The 15,422-nt window shown below is 39.7% G+C and overlaps 1 protein-coding gene across 1 annotated transcript in view; it reads left to right on the top strand.

Moving 5' to 3' along the window:
• LOC134456433 (tumor necrosis factor receptor superfamily member 14-like) overlaps positions 1-15,422 on the top strand; it is a 42,681-nt gene that overhangs the window by 16,044 nt on the left and 11,215 nt on the right. The window contains exon 3 of the mRNA XM_063207796.1: positions 5,826-5,981. Within this exon, the coding sequence (XP_063063866.1) occupies positions 5,826-5,981 (156 nt within the window). The remainder of the gene's footprint in view (positions 1-5,825; positions 5,982-15,422) is intronic.

The following is a 15,422-nucleotide window of genomic DNA, read 5'->3' as shown; positions in this document are numbered from 1 at the left end:
GCCGTAGTTTTAGCGTTAAAACTTGGTATCTCTAGAATCCTTGGGCCAAGACATATCCAACACACACGATGATGTCATTTCCCGCCAGGATAGTTTTCCCCACTATTTTGAAATTTGTAAAAAAAACAAAAACAAAAAAAAAACAATAAAAATGTTGCAGATTGTCACACAAATGTTATTAGGGCATCTTCGGACTGAGATACGTCTACCCTGAAAGTTCCGAATCAATTGGTTGAACTGTCTTTGAACAGGAGCCAATCAATGTTGGCTGTGAAGTGAGCTCGGCAACGCCTACTCGAAATTAACATTATTATATGGTGTGACGTCATCGGTCGAATGCTCCATTCACTTCAATGGGGCTCCCCAACGTTCGCACGTCTGTTATTTTTCGATAACGGACGGGTTGGTCTATATCAGACCGCTGTCAATGGCAACAAGACTTTTCACTGCTAAAGCGACTTTTCAACAAGACTCAAATCAGCTGCTGTGATAGACAACACCTGTTGTCCTGGCTACCTAGCTGTTGCCTAGCGGTGTTCCACAACGGCACTGTTTTGTTTTGCGCAGCAACAATCTTTTGACATGAAAAACTATAATAAACTTAAAGGGACACTGTGCAGGAAATGGTAAAAAGGGTACTGCAACTTTGCTGCTCATTGAAACTGGGCTGCCAATTGGCAAATTTGATCTTTACATGAAAGTTTACTAAGTAATAAACTAATATTTACTAGTATGGCCAAAGTAGAGTAATTTTTGCAGGTAAAAAAATGTCTATTTCTGGAAATTCAAAATAGCGGACCATGGAGAAGATGCCCCTTTTTATGCATGAAAAGTGCAATTTTCCCAGTCATAATGAATAGTTAGAATTTGATGGTGATGGTAAATATTCATGAAAAAGAGAACATTTTTGAATGGGCAGCATGAATTCTGGAAATAAACTACAAAAAATCTCACACAGTGTCCCTTTAACATTAAATAGGTCTAAAGAAATGTCCCCGCATGTGTGAATCATTTAAGTATATCCATATAATAAGCGGGTTAACTTTCGGCGAGTCGGTCGCTTTGTGGAATAGCAGCAGAGATTCTCTCTGTCGTGCTGCTATTCCACGGTAGCGACCTTCTCACCGAACGTTAACCCTTACTTATCTTCCCTATCCTCAGAGGATACATACCGAATATGGTTCAAATCGGACGCTAGGGGGTGCTATAAGCTATAATTACAGAAAGTGTGTTTTTCCTAATGTTGAAGACGCCAAACAGGAAGTTAGCTCGTGTCTCGGTAACAACTTGTCAGATCACAACCAAACTGGATACCTGATACCTGATCAACATTAACTCAGAGGTCAAATAAACTGAGTGTGAATTGGTCATTGGGGGGCGCCACAATTGGCAAAAATGTGTTTTGGCGAGGCCAAACAGGAAGTTAGCTCATACTTCGGAAACGCCCGCATCACAACGCCTGTATCACAACCAAAATGGTATGCTGATGAACGGCGTGACATTTTCCATGTGTGTTACACCCATTTGCCCATTTATTACACCCATTGGTAATGTTGGGGTTTAATAAACGAAAGATACGGACCTGTAGGCTAGCGTTGTTCACACGCAACATGCCGAAATCGTGTTGTTTTGCTGGCTGTTCAAATAATAGAGCCAAACAGCCGTGGTTGAAGCATGAACTGTATTCATTTAGACAAGCCGATGTAGCATATAAGTTGATGAGACATTTGTTTTCACCCATAAAGGGGCGTAACACACATTTAGGAGCAAAGTACCCAGATGGCCGTTCATGCCTATCCATGTTACACATTATCCTTGGACCAAGCCGAATCTAACGCACTATATAACAAAATTTTGGAAAATTGGAAAATTTTGAAATTTTGTAAAAAAATCAATAAAAATGGCACCCCGCCCAGTTTTTGTCCGATTGTCACACAAATTTTTCAGACTAAGATACATCTACCCTGAAAATCCTGGAAGGTTTGATTGAACCATCTTCAAACAGGATCCAATCAAAGTTGGTGGCGAAGACGCCAAACAGGAAGTGAGCTCATATCTCGGCAACGCCTACTCGTATCACAACCGAAATTGATACACATTATCTTCACTATACATACATTTTGAATATTTGTCAACTTTTGCGTGCGCGCGCAGCCAGGCATTCCAAAATGCTAGGTGTTTATCATTGGAAGTGCCATTGGAGACCGGCACAGTGTATGAGAACCTGTTGCTTCTCGGCTGGTGGATTTTATCCACTTACTCGCACGCTGTAATGTTGGTGATACCATTTAGAAGAAAATACTATCATGTAGCTGGTAATGCTTTGGCATGCTCCCTAAATAACGCTATATTGTGGTGAAAAGTGTTAGCCACTGCTGACAAGGCGGGGTTTCGTGATCGGAGGCAGCCTCTGATTGTTTGGAAGCTGCCGTCACTCAAACGTCCTCCCCACGTGTGATTGGTGTGATACAAAATACAAATCGTTTCTGATGTACTCACGTTAAAGGGCAATTCCGGCCAGTTTGGATTCATATCCCATCTTGGGTGGACCCAGGGAAAAGGATGAAAGGCAAAACCGCGAGAAATTTTCATGCGTGCTGCGCAAAGTTGTTCAATTGCGCTGTTTTCGGTTAAACCCTGGCCCGTCGGGAAGGTATTTGACCTGTTTTAAAGCTCCTAGCGTGAATTAAAACCCTTTGAACGATTTGGCCGTGGTGTGTGGGTCCATACAAGTCGATCTAGTGGTTCACAGTTCCATTAGGTAGCACAGGTACGATACAACAGGAGTTTTCAAAAGTGGCGCACCTACCTCTCTCAGCTTCCGCCTTCCAACTTCGTCCGCAAAATGGTTTGCCAAAGTGATACTTCATAGTAATCCATTTTATTTTTGTCCACCAAAGACGAGCCACAAGAAACATATTCACACGTTCCCATGCCCTGTGTTGTTATTGTCTCGCAGATTCACTTCTCTGTCACTGAACGCAGTTTAGTGACGTCACGGTGTCACATGACTCCTGGAAGGAATAATTCTTTATCTGTAACAAATATTCTGGTTCCAAAAAGATAACCATGGCCACCAAACTCTTCAATTTAACCACCCCAACGGAGGATCCATCTCAAAATATCAAACAGTATATTACGACAGCGCCTCTCTCTCTTGCATCTGTATAAAGGGCCGTACACACACGTCGCTGCTAGTTACTCGCTCAGCGGATGAAGTCAATAGAATGTCTACGTGTTCCAGCGAGTCTCGCTGGCGAGTAGGCGAGGAGAGTACAAGCGATGCGATGTGGGCGGGTTCCGAGATAAACTTATTTTATCTTCGAGCGACGCGAGTTAAGCGAGTAACCAATTGGAATGCAGGATACAGATTATTGACAGGTGACGTTGCCCCTGTGGTGTTCTGACCACCCAATCACACTTTGAAGTGTTGAGGAAAATACATCCAATACAGTGTACACCATCAAAGGCTCATATGCATGGTTGTGCACAGCACACGATCAACGTTAAACAGCGTAGGTCTACATTTTGTTTCGTACGGACCAGAGCCATTGATGACTCTGGTACGGACGTTATTGGCGCGGACAGCGGGAACCATGACAACCAGTAAACAAACTCACCCAGAGCGAGAGGCAAGTAGGCGAGTGAGCAAGTAGTGAGTAAATAGCAGCGACGTGTGTGTACGGCCCTTAATAACTGGATGAGCGAATTGCGTTCCTTCCAGGAGTCATGTGACACCGTGACGTCACTAAACTGCGTTCAGTGACAGAGAAGTGAATCTGCGAGACAATAACAACACAGGGCATGGGAACGTGTGAATATGTTTCTTGTGGCTCGTCTTTGGTGGACAAAAATAAAATGGATTACTATGAAGTATCACTTTGGCAAACCATTTTGCGGACGTAGTTGGAAGGCGGAAGCTGAGAGAGGTAGGTGCGCCACTTTTGAAAACTCCTATTGTATCGTAGTGCTACCTAATGGAACTGTGAACCACTAGATCGACTTGTATGGACCCACACACCACGGCCAAATCATTCAAAGGGTTTTAATGCACGCTAGGAGCTTTAAAACAGGTCAAATACCTGCCCGACGGGCCAGGGTTTAACCGAAAACAGCGCAATTGAACAACTTTGCGCAGCACGCATGAAAATTTCTCGCGGTTTCGCCTTTCATCCTTTTCCCTGGGTCCACCCAAGATGGGATATGAATCCAAACTGGCCGGAATTGCCCTTTAAGATATGGTGCTACAATTAGTGAAAATGTATATGTTAAAGTGGTTTATAAGTACATTTGGTTATGTTTTATTTTGTACCATAGACTTACATTTATATGCTTAATTTGGCTTAACGAGGCAATGCAAACACATAGACAAAAATGATATGCAAATTCATGAATATTGCTTGGAAATACTGCAAATATGTGAGAATCAAAAAAAGGTGGTCTTTTCCTTCAAGGCAGCTGGTCCACTTCCTGTTTTTTTTAGCCAACATTTAACATTGTTTGCAATGTTTTACCATCTATAAGCCCTCATAAGCTTGCCATATGTTGTTGAGCATGGTAGATATGGGTGTCCTGACTAAATTCCAGCAAAATTATGTTTTCACCAAGTTCCCCATCAGCGTGTCTGATACTGCATGCATTTTTGCAGGATATTATGTCTATAAGCACTGCACAAAGCTCGACAGTACCAAATGTGCTCCCTGTCCAACAACTACCTACACTGATGAATACAATAGGTGGACGTCCTGTAAGAGATGTACACATTGTGATTCAAGTAAGTCTCAAAAATTGTTAATATGTGTGGGATATTTATGCAGGCTATTTATGCCATTCATACACTTAAAAAAAAATACTAGTTATGTTGTTATATTATGTTCAAATATTATAACCTACTGTATACCGAGTTAGTGTATGTGCCACAATATATGTATTTACATAACTTAGAGACGGGGCAGAATCCGTTTCCCACCTATGTATATAGGCCTATACAGAGCTGGCCAAAGGTATTGGCACCCCTTCAATTTTGTCAGATAATGCTCAATTTCTTCCAGAAAATGATTGCAATCACAAATGCTTTGTTATTAATATCTTCATTTGTTTGTCTTGCAATGAAAAAAGAAAAAAACAAAAAAGAAAAAAAGTCAAATGAATGACCATTTTACACAAAACTCCTTTTCTTTGAAGGCCTCATTTATTTTTTCCTCTATTCATTTGAGGAGCAGGAAAAAGTGAGGCCTTCACAGAAAAGAACACGGTCCCTAAAGTCGAATATGGCAGAGTTTCCCTGATGTTTTGAGGTTGCTTTGCTGCCTCTGGCACTGGACTGCTTGACCGTGTGCATGGAATTATGAAGTCTGTAGACTATCAACAAATTTTGCAGCATAATGTAGGAGTCCACCCCTGAATCCCATAGAAAACCTATGGAGAGATCTCAAAACGGCAGTGTGGAGAATGCACCCTTCAAATCACCTCAAGGATGGTCTAAAATTCCAGCAGAGCATTGTAGGAAACTCATTGATGGTTATCAGAAGTGGTTGTTCGCAGTTATTTTGTCTAAAGGTTGTGCTACCAAGTATTAGGCTGAGGGTGTCAATACTTCTGTCCGGCCCATTTTTGGAGTTTTGTGTAAAATGGTCATTTATTTGACTTTTTTTTCATTGCAAGACAAACAAATGAAGATTTTAATAACAAAGTATTTGTGATTTCAATGATGTTCTGGAAGAAAATGTATTATCTGACAGAATTGAAGGGGTGCCAATACTTTTGGCCAGCACTGTATATGGTATCTATTCAGTATCAATGCTCTTTCCTATTGTGTGTGTCAGCTGCAGGTGTGAGGGTGAAGGAAGTGTGCACCCCTTTCTCAGACACACTCTGTGAGCCTCTGGAAGGACACTACTGTACTGACCCAATCAAAGATGGCTGCCAAAGAGCTGTGAAACACACAAAGTGCAAACCAGGACAATACATTCAAAAGAAAGGTAAAGAAACAACAAACCATCATGATTTGTTTCGCTGGTTCCTTGAAACGTCATACACACTAATGACATTCAATTCATATTAGAAATTAACTGAAACTAGAGATGTGCCTGTTATTGCATTGAACACACAGGTACGGCATCCTCAGATACTGTTTGCATACCACACACACAGTGAGTACACTTTATCTATGCACTTACCATGAGTTGTATTCATGCCCTTATCCTTTTGTAATAGTTACAGGAGACCACTCTGATCTTCTCATTGTAGGTGTAAGTTTGGTGAGATGAAGCCAGGGACCTCATCATCAGATGCTGAATGCCAAGCATTGTCCGGAGTTGTGATCATGATCATAGCCTTAACTGCCGTGTGTGCCTTAGCCATCCTCGTTGCTATTGAGATCTTAATGATCTTAAAGAATCATTGTGCACTGTAAAAACTACAACTTGACATTGTTCAGCTGCTTGCTGGGATGTTTGACCCCCCAATTTTTTAAAGTGTTTCATGCTTGTGATGAATATATTTTTCTGTTCCTTTCATTACAATTGTAAGCTACTCTACTCGTAAAGATAAGGCCAAATGAAGGTTGTATACAGGAAAATATTGTGAGAACTAATATAGTGTATTGTTTTGTCTTGTGTACTGTATCTTGAGATGTGAGAATTATATGTGAGCGTGAGAAGTTACGTATACTTACGTGTAACGTTATGTATTAGCACAGTTCAAGAGTTTTCCCTTAGGCCTGGTTCGAGTTCATTGGACAGCCCATTAGTCTGACAATTGACTGCTGAGTCGACCTTAAAAAAAAAGAGCGCACATCTATCAGGCGGACTAACAGGATCTCAGACCAATGGGATTCTTGTTATGCTACTATATGGCTTATTGTTGAACTTATAGGCTGTTGGAACAGTGGGCCGGCTCCCTTTAGCATCGTTCACACACGCCACTGCTAGCTACTTGCTCAGCGAGTTAAGTCAGTAGAATGTGTATGTGTGACTGTCCAGCCGAAAAGCGAGTCCCTGCCAGAACACGAGTGCCCTCATTGAAACCAATGACATTTTTTGAGAGAAAATTATACTAATTTTTGCAGAATGAACTACATAATTAATGAACTCGCCCTCCACTTAATATGAGCTATTTGAATGAAACCGTAACATTTGTTATGACAATTCTTCGATTATTTTATGGAAATAATACTGAAATTGTAGCCAGCTCTTTGTAATACTTCCAGAAGGAATGTAGATGCTTTATTGATAGGCTTTCCATCTTAAATTGTGTCGGATTTGTCTGCAAAAATGGGTAAAAAATATGAAAAAAATTGGACATTGGTTTCCATTGGTTTTAATGAGGGCACTCGTGTTCTAGCAGGGACTCGCTTTTTGGCACGACATCCCAGCGAGACGAGGAGGCGAGGAAGCATCTGAGTTGTCTTTCTAGGGATAATAGTGAATAGTTTACTGTGTGGGCTACTGAAGTTTACATTGTGTGCAATCATCTATTGTATATCACTGTTCACATATGTTTGTAATGCACTTTATCACACCTCTGAGGACAAAGGGATATCAATAAACGATAATCACATTTTACACGTTTCCCGTTTCCAAATGTTCCTTCCAGCACGATACACTTTAATGCGCTTCATTAACAGCCAGAGGTGTCAAAAGTAGGCCTAAAAGTAAAACTTAAAAAAAAAGAAACACAGTTTCCTTCCAACACAGGTAGCCTATCTAACCAATAGATGTGTGTACGTCTCTTGCAATCAAAGACTGGAGGTTGGATCACATTTGTGGTGGGTCCTTTTTTAAAAATGTATTTATTTAGGTTTTTAGTGTTTTTCAATAATAACACAGTCTGTTTATCTCATTAGGTACAATGGACTAAGTGGTGGTGTACTTGAATGAACATGAATTTATTTCTACTACTTTTGACCACCCCTCTGATAACGGCATTACATTACATTCAGCAGATTCAACAAATAAATAAAAAAGACAACCAAGAACAGCATTGTACATTATAAAGTAGTGGGCAGACATGACAACGCTAGTGCAAGAGGATTTGGATGATATTTATTAGAAATGATTAGCACTTAAGAACAGTAGGCCTAATAACACCTAATACAGTTCCAATAATTTATTGTTGAATTATACTGTAAAATGTTACAAAAACTGACAATAACACTCCATGACTGTTGCTTTACTATAGGACTAGTGAGTTGTGGAACTTGGAGAGAACTTGTGAACTTGTTGAATCCGTCGCCAAGATGGATGCCAGGTGGAGGGACTTATACAGATGGGGTGCATTCCAATATGCAAACTCCCGTCCACATGTGCTTGCGACCCACCAGTTAAGAAACACTGCTCTGATAGGCAATTCTTTGCCACCAGTCAGCCTGGAAGCAAGAGTCCTGCCCCCCTGGTGTGCTGTACTCTGTCTTGTATCACTGATTCTTGAGAAAGTGGCTAAAACAGGTTGTAATGTTGACAGAAAAAAACAAAATGAATTACAAAATGCTATGGTATATCCTCGTAGACTAAGGTCTTGGCTTTTCAGAAATGAACAAGGCCAATCTCCCCATTATGTATTTTTTTCAGAAATCAGGCTTTTCTCCGATCATACCTTGTTTTTTGTCAACACCGTCAGACACAATTAAAAGTTATTAAAATTGTATTGATTTGGTTGCATATGTATCTGGAGTTTTTAAGTGATTATGTGTATTTTTTGGTTCACACATATGCCTTTAAATGTTGAAAATTCACTTTTGTTCTATTTTAATACTGTTTCATGTGTTCTAATTTTAAAATATGTACCGTCATACGATGCTTACTTAACGCCTAAATACAACAAACAATTTTTTGTAATTTCACAAATATTCGTGTAGGCTTAAATTGGCTATTACTTTGATATTTCAACAACTCCTAAGGAAAATGCTGTAAGCACATTCCTTTAAAATGTCCAAAACTCCTTCTTACGGTGGTGACTTAAGAACTGACGGTGGTGACAGTAATCTGAGAGTGGTGAAAGTGGCCTAATTAGTACCTGCATTTAGCAAAATAAATAGCCCTCTCAAGTCAATGGCATCTTGCATAAACAATTTTGTGTGTGCACAGTATGAACATGTGTTTTTACTTCATTAGTTAGATAATGTAGGAAGTAAGCCACTGGTTGTTGAAAATGTGGTAAAAACAGCTTTTAAGTTGTTCAAATCCAAAATAAAGAGGTGTGTTATCATAGATGTAGGTCTTGGCTGTGCAGGGAATGCATTGGCCAAGCTCCCCATGTTTAACATTTTTCATAAAATGGGCTCTTTCTTGTTTTGTCAACAGTGGCAGACAGAATTAGAAGTAAAAACACATGTTTACTGTATTAAAGTGAATTACTTTAACAATTCAACATAACTGTAGATACTTATTGTATGCATATTCTTAAAACATGTCAAAAACACGTAAAACATGTGTTTTTTGGTGAACTCCATCAGATGTCACCACCGTCAGGTTTTCTGACAAAAAAACCTCCAAATGCACCTCAGTGGTGGCTAGAGTATCATTTTGGATCACAATTATTACTAACATGCCTAGTAATGTTTCATTAACCAGCACAATTTAGTAAAATATGGAACAACATGATGAGCAGAACAAAATCTGACGGTGGTGACATCTGACGGTGTGAGACAAAAAAACACTCTTTTAAATATTATGCATTGTTTGTTCACATTAGCCATTTCATTTTCGTTCTGTTTCTTGGGTGCTTCATACCTTTTCTGAAAAAAAAAATATTTATTAACATTAATGTAATACAATACTATTAAAACCCCCGACGGTGTTGACAGTTTATGGTTGGGACAGTACCAGTGTCCAAACAAATTAACAAATTGAGGACAAAATAGTAAACTTACAGGAACTTCAGTGATGGTGAAGTATGCAGTAGAGCTAAAGGTTTGAAAAGGGGTCCTCAGTAATGAAAATTACCTTGTGCATACCTGATTTTATTGTCTTTTAGAAAAAATCTGACGGTGGTGACCAATATGCTGGACACATTTTGAGCAATTAGTAAATAATAGTAAATATTGTTTTACATCCACTATGTGCACATCTGTAGAACCACTTTAATATGGTCTTCCACATCATGGTGATATTGTTCAATTCTCTTAGTGATTTTTGTATTTTAAGTCAATTGAAATGATGATGCCAGTCCTTGGGACAGGCGTTTTTACAGGGTGTGGACAGGTTTATAGCCATGAAAAGTAATAAAATTACACTTAAATATTTCAAACAACTGTGTATTCGTGTGACAGACCCCTTGGCCATTACCTGGGTTCATTTTGTTTGTGAAAATTTAGTTGATTTTCAACAGAATTAATATTTTACTGCAGGGACATGTTTTTGCCAAACTTTCAAGAATCAGTGGTATACTAGTTTTGCTCTTGTCTTTTGCCTAGATTAGTTGTACATGTGTGAAATGTTTCAAATGTTACATGCTTCAAAATGTTATTTATTATTATTTATTATTATTAATTTTTACACTGTTAGTGTTCCTGTCTTGCACTTTATCTTCTACCATGTTAATGTCAGTCCATGTCTATGTGTTTGCATGGGAAAGAGAGAAAAACAGTTTCTGCATGTTCTGTCCTGTTAATATAAGTGCTTTAGCCTATGTCTATGTGTTTTGCATGAGAAAGAGAGAAAAACAGTTTCAGTTTCTTCGCATGACTTGTGCGTATGAAAAAAAACGACAATAAAACTGTGTTGACTTGACTTGACCTGATCACACTTGACCTCTAGGCTGCCTCTTCCTCCTGTTGGTTTGTTTGTGTCTACTCTTGTGTCTTGTGTGTTATGTTACTGGTTCTGCCAGTTCTACCAGAGCCTGGGAAATCCCATGCTGCTTTGCACAATCGTTCTGATCTGAAAGACAGCATGAAATCTACCCTCAGCGAACGGACCAGATCATGGTCCCTGTCTCTCTTCAATTAGAGAGCAGGGAGGCGTGGAAAGGCGATGACTGCAGTGTGTTTGAATAGATACAACTGACACGATTGGCTATGGGCTACAGTACGTATGCCAAATGATACACATTCGTAACACCCAATAAACATTTGTTGTCAATCGTAAACCACACACCCCCTATGGGATTTACAGTAGGCAGGTCTCCAGACCTTATCTCACTTGTGATTAGGTCTGGTGATAACCAGGCAAGTTCTACCAGTCTTCTTGCTGTCTTCTTCGTCTGTACAGTTTTTGGCAGGCAGCAATAGGGAAAGGAAAGTTACAGACGGGTATAAGAAGCGGAGATGTAATGTGCAGAGTCAGAGAGTCACTCGAAACACAGAACGGAAGACCCTGATCAGACTGCTCTCAATGATTTGGTGCTGATGGAGTACCCTGGACACAGAATCGTCAAATGTTGACACAGCAGTGCCAGAAAGGAAGAGTGATTCTTTTTCTTTTCAAAAATTGGTAATGTACTCCCTTATCTCACTGTTTCTGTGTAAGTCGTATAATATGATACATTTATCCAGGAGTCCAAGTTGCCTACTGATTTTCCTGGAATTTTGTTCAACTCAAAAACGATGTTTTGCTGCTATTAATTTTGGATTTTTAGCAATTCATTTTACATTTTGTCAACATCTCCTCACGAGTCTATTCTGCTACTACACCAAAATGATCAATCATACATGTCAAAGTCTGAGAGACAGTAGGTGGGTTTACATGAAGTCCTCTAATCCGATTAGAAAAGGAATAAGTGCAGCATGTAAATTGTAAACCCACCTAGGCTACTGATCTAACAGTAACTTTAACCCAAATAGGAATGTTTTGCGTCTGTGAGAGACACTGTTTTACAATCAGTTGTTTTACTTCGATATGGTTTCCCTTATATTTATATAGAGTATAATGTCCGGCCAAAAAAGGCACACCCAAAAAGAATGTTGTTGGATTGCCTTTAGATATGATTCACATTGGCTGCACAGCATGTAACGTTGATATTTGGTTTCATTTCTAGTGAGGTGTTGGAGCCTTAAACAGTCCCAGCAGCTGCCAATGCTGCTATTTACCAGCGTAAATGCTGGGGAAGTTGTGTTGAGCATTCTGGTGTTGCTTCTGCATGAATCCTGGTCACAGTACAACAAGTGCAGTCCTTTCGAGTATGAGGGGCCATGGGATTGCTGCGAAAAGTGTTTACCTGGTAAGTCTGCAGTTATAGCCTAACCCTGGTAAAACACTGTAAAACATTGATCATATCGGTTCTCACGCAGATGGTTGGGCGAAAATGCCAAGTTGAATTAAGTCTCGAGTTGAGTTAACTTACAAACTTAAGGCAGCAGGGCAACTTACTTTTTTACATTTAACTGGCTTGCAATGTTTTACTATCAAGCCCTCATAAGCTATACGTATGAGCATGTTAGATGATGTGCCCTCGAGTCGTCCCATTTAAATTAAAAACCTCTTTCTCAAGAGTGTCCTTACAAAGTTCCAGCAAAAATTTCAATATTTTTTCACCAAGTTCACCAGTGTCTGATACTGCATGCATGTTCCCCCAGAATATCATGTCTATGAACACTGCACAAAGCTTGCCAGCACCACATGTGCTCCATGCCCTACGACTANATACACTGATGAATACAATGGGTGGATGTCTTGTAAGAGGTGTTCCCATTGTGATTCAAGTAAGTCTCAACATTTTTTTAATGTGTATTTAGTAGTAGTACTTTATTGTCCCCATGGGGCAATTTTGTTTGCAGTACAGACGCTGGCACATGAGACACAGACAGGTATAAGCTAACAACAACAAAAACAAAACGAAAAACAAAACAGACAGACAGACCTGCATACACTATACTATACACCAAAGCTGATGGCTAGATCAAGACATCACCTCGTTAAGTGCCTTAATAGCTTGAGGGATAAAAGAAAACCTTGACCTGTTTTTAGACAGGAAGGGGGGACAAAAGCGGCGTCCAGATGGCAGGAGTTGGAAGCAAGAGGACAGTGGATGCGTATACTGTTCAATTATTTTGTCTGCCTTTTTTAGCAGTCTGTCCTTGTAGAGACTCTCCATGCTTGGCAGAGGGATCCTGAGAAGTTTGCTGGAAGTTGTGACTTTATGTAGCTTATGTAGCTATGCCTTTCATTGTAATACTACCAGTTATGTTGTTATGTTATTTTCAAATATTACTACAACCTATTGTATACTGAATCAGTGTATGTGCCACAATTCATGTAGGATTTTGTAATAATAATAATAATAATACATTTTATTTTTGAGCGCCTTTCAAGATACCCAAGGACACTTTACAATCAAAACAAATACATAACAGTAGGGAAAGTAAAACAAAGCTTCAGTGAATTAACAATAGGAGAGTAATTAAAATGCAAAAATAAGATAGAAATAAAAGTACAATTTTCAAGTAAGAAAAAGAAGTAGAATGCATTTGAAAATAAAATAAAATGAGGGGAAAAAATAATAATATGTAAAATTATAAATAAACTGATGATTAAAATAAAGTGGAAGTGCCTGTAGAACCATGTAGAGAGGGGGGGGGGGGGGGGGGGGGGGGGCATCATCGGGTATCCATAACAGAATCTCTTTCCTATTGTGTGTGTCAGGTGCAGGTGTGAGGGTTAAGGAAGTATGCACCCCTTACTCAGACACACTCTGTGAGCCTCTGGAGGGGCACTACTGCACTGACCCAATCAAAGATGGCTGCCAAAGAGCTGTGGCATTTTCAAAGTGTAAACCAGGGCAGTACATCAAAATGAAAGGTAAAGAAAGAAAAACTTGTTTTGCTGGTTCCTAGAAACGTCATCCCCACCTCTACAGCCAATGAGTAATGACATTCAATCAATGCATAGCCTATTAGAAATGAGCTATCAAAGATTAGATTATAGGTGTGCCTATTCGATTACACACAGGTACTGCATCCTCCGATACTGTTTGCAGTGACTGCGACAGTACCTCGTACTCAGATGATGGGTCATTGCTATCCTGCATCCCACACACACGGTGAGTACATTTTATTTTTATGCACTTGTATTCATGCCCATATCCTTTTGTAAGAGTTTCAGGAGACCACTGTCCTCTTTTCATTGTAGGTGTAGATTCCCCTATGCTGAGGGGAAGCCAGGGACCTCATCTTCAGACGCTGAATGTTCCATAGCTGTGTTCATTGGTGCCTTGGTCCTCCTGGCAATTTTTGTGTTGCTCTGGATGAGTAATGGTATAAACACTTTTTATGTTCTTCCTTCATCAAGTCAAGTCAAGTCAAGTTGGTTTTATTGTCAATTTCTTTACATGCGGTGGTCATACAAATAATTGAAATTACGTTTCTTACTTTCCCATGCACACAGACATAGACTCTAGACTCTATGTGTGGACATAGATATTTAGACATAGACAGTATACATACATTACACCTAGAGTACCTATACAATACCCATACAGACATATAAAGTGCAAGACTGGGCAACAGCAGACATACATAGAACATATATTAAAAAAGAGGTGGTGTTGTGCATTCCAGTTATGTCCTATTGTGTCAATATAGTAGCATTTTGAATAATAATAGGCCTAATACATATAAAGTAAGCAATTTGTGTACCGTATTTACAGCTAGTTGGTAGCTAGTTTTCAGTACAGTCATTCAAGTAATTTAATTCTGTAAGCACTGTAGAAGATATGGCAGCACACGTTTATGTGTGTGTGTGTGTGTGTGTGTGTGTGTGTGTGTGTGTGTGTGTGTGTGTGTGTGTGTGTGTCTGTGTCTGTGTCTGTGTCTGTGTGTGTGTGTGTGTGTGTGTGAGTGTGAGTGTGTTGTGTATCTCTTCAGCATGATGCCAATTGATATAAAATGTGTCTTCTGCCTTGCCTTGTAAACAGGACCACCATATATGCCTTGGCTTCGATGGAACAGATATTTTGAAAGGAAATGACTGGAAGAGAGAGAGATGGGGAAGGGTGGGAATTACAACCGCGCGCACCCCCCCCCCCCCCCCCTACACACACACACACACACACACACACACACACACACACACACACACACACACACACACACACACACACACACACACACATTCTTTGTTTGTTTTCTAACATTCAGCCTATGGTTATTTTGAAATACATGATAATCAAGTGTGCAAGCTCTCTACTGTTAATCATGAGAAAGCTATTTGTTTAACTTGAAGTCTGTTTAGCTGGGAATAAGCACAAGCACACGTTATTTACTTGAAATGCATAATATACAGTATAAAGTTAAAGATTGGTAACCGCACACAGCTTGACTTAACACACTTTATTTTTCTTTTGAGCAAACCGTTCATTGAGCGCCATCACGTTCAATACTCAAAACACATTGTTCACTCATAAGAAAAATAAAGTCTGTAAAGAAAAGCAGTGTGCAACTTAAGCTTTTAAAGTGTCAGCTCGTCCTGCCTCTATAGTACCTGCCC

This window comes from Engraulis encrasicolus, chromosome 10 (genome assembly GCF_034702125.1).
Source record: "Engraulis encrasicolus isolate BLACKSEA-1 chromosome 10, IST_EnEncr_1.0, whole genome shotgun sequence".
Taxonomy (NCBI): domain Eukaryota; kingdom Metazoa; phylum Chordata; class Actinopteri; order Clupeiformes; family Engraulidae; genus Engraulis; species Engraulis encrasicolus.
Note: the sequence above shows the minus strand (reverse complement) of the source record. Positions and strands in the feature narration are given on the sequence as shown.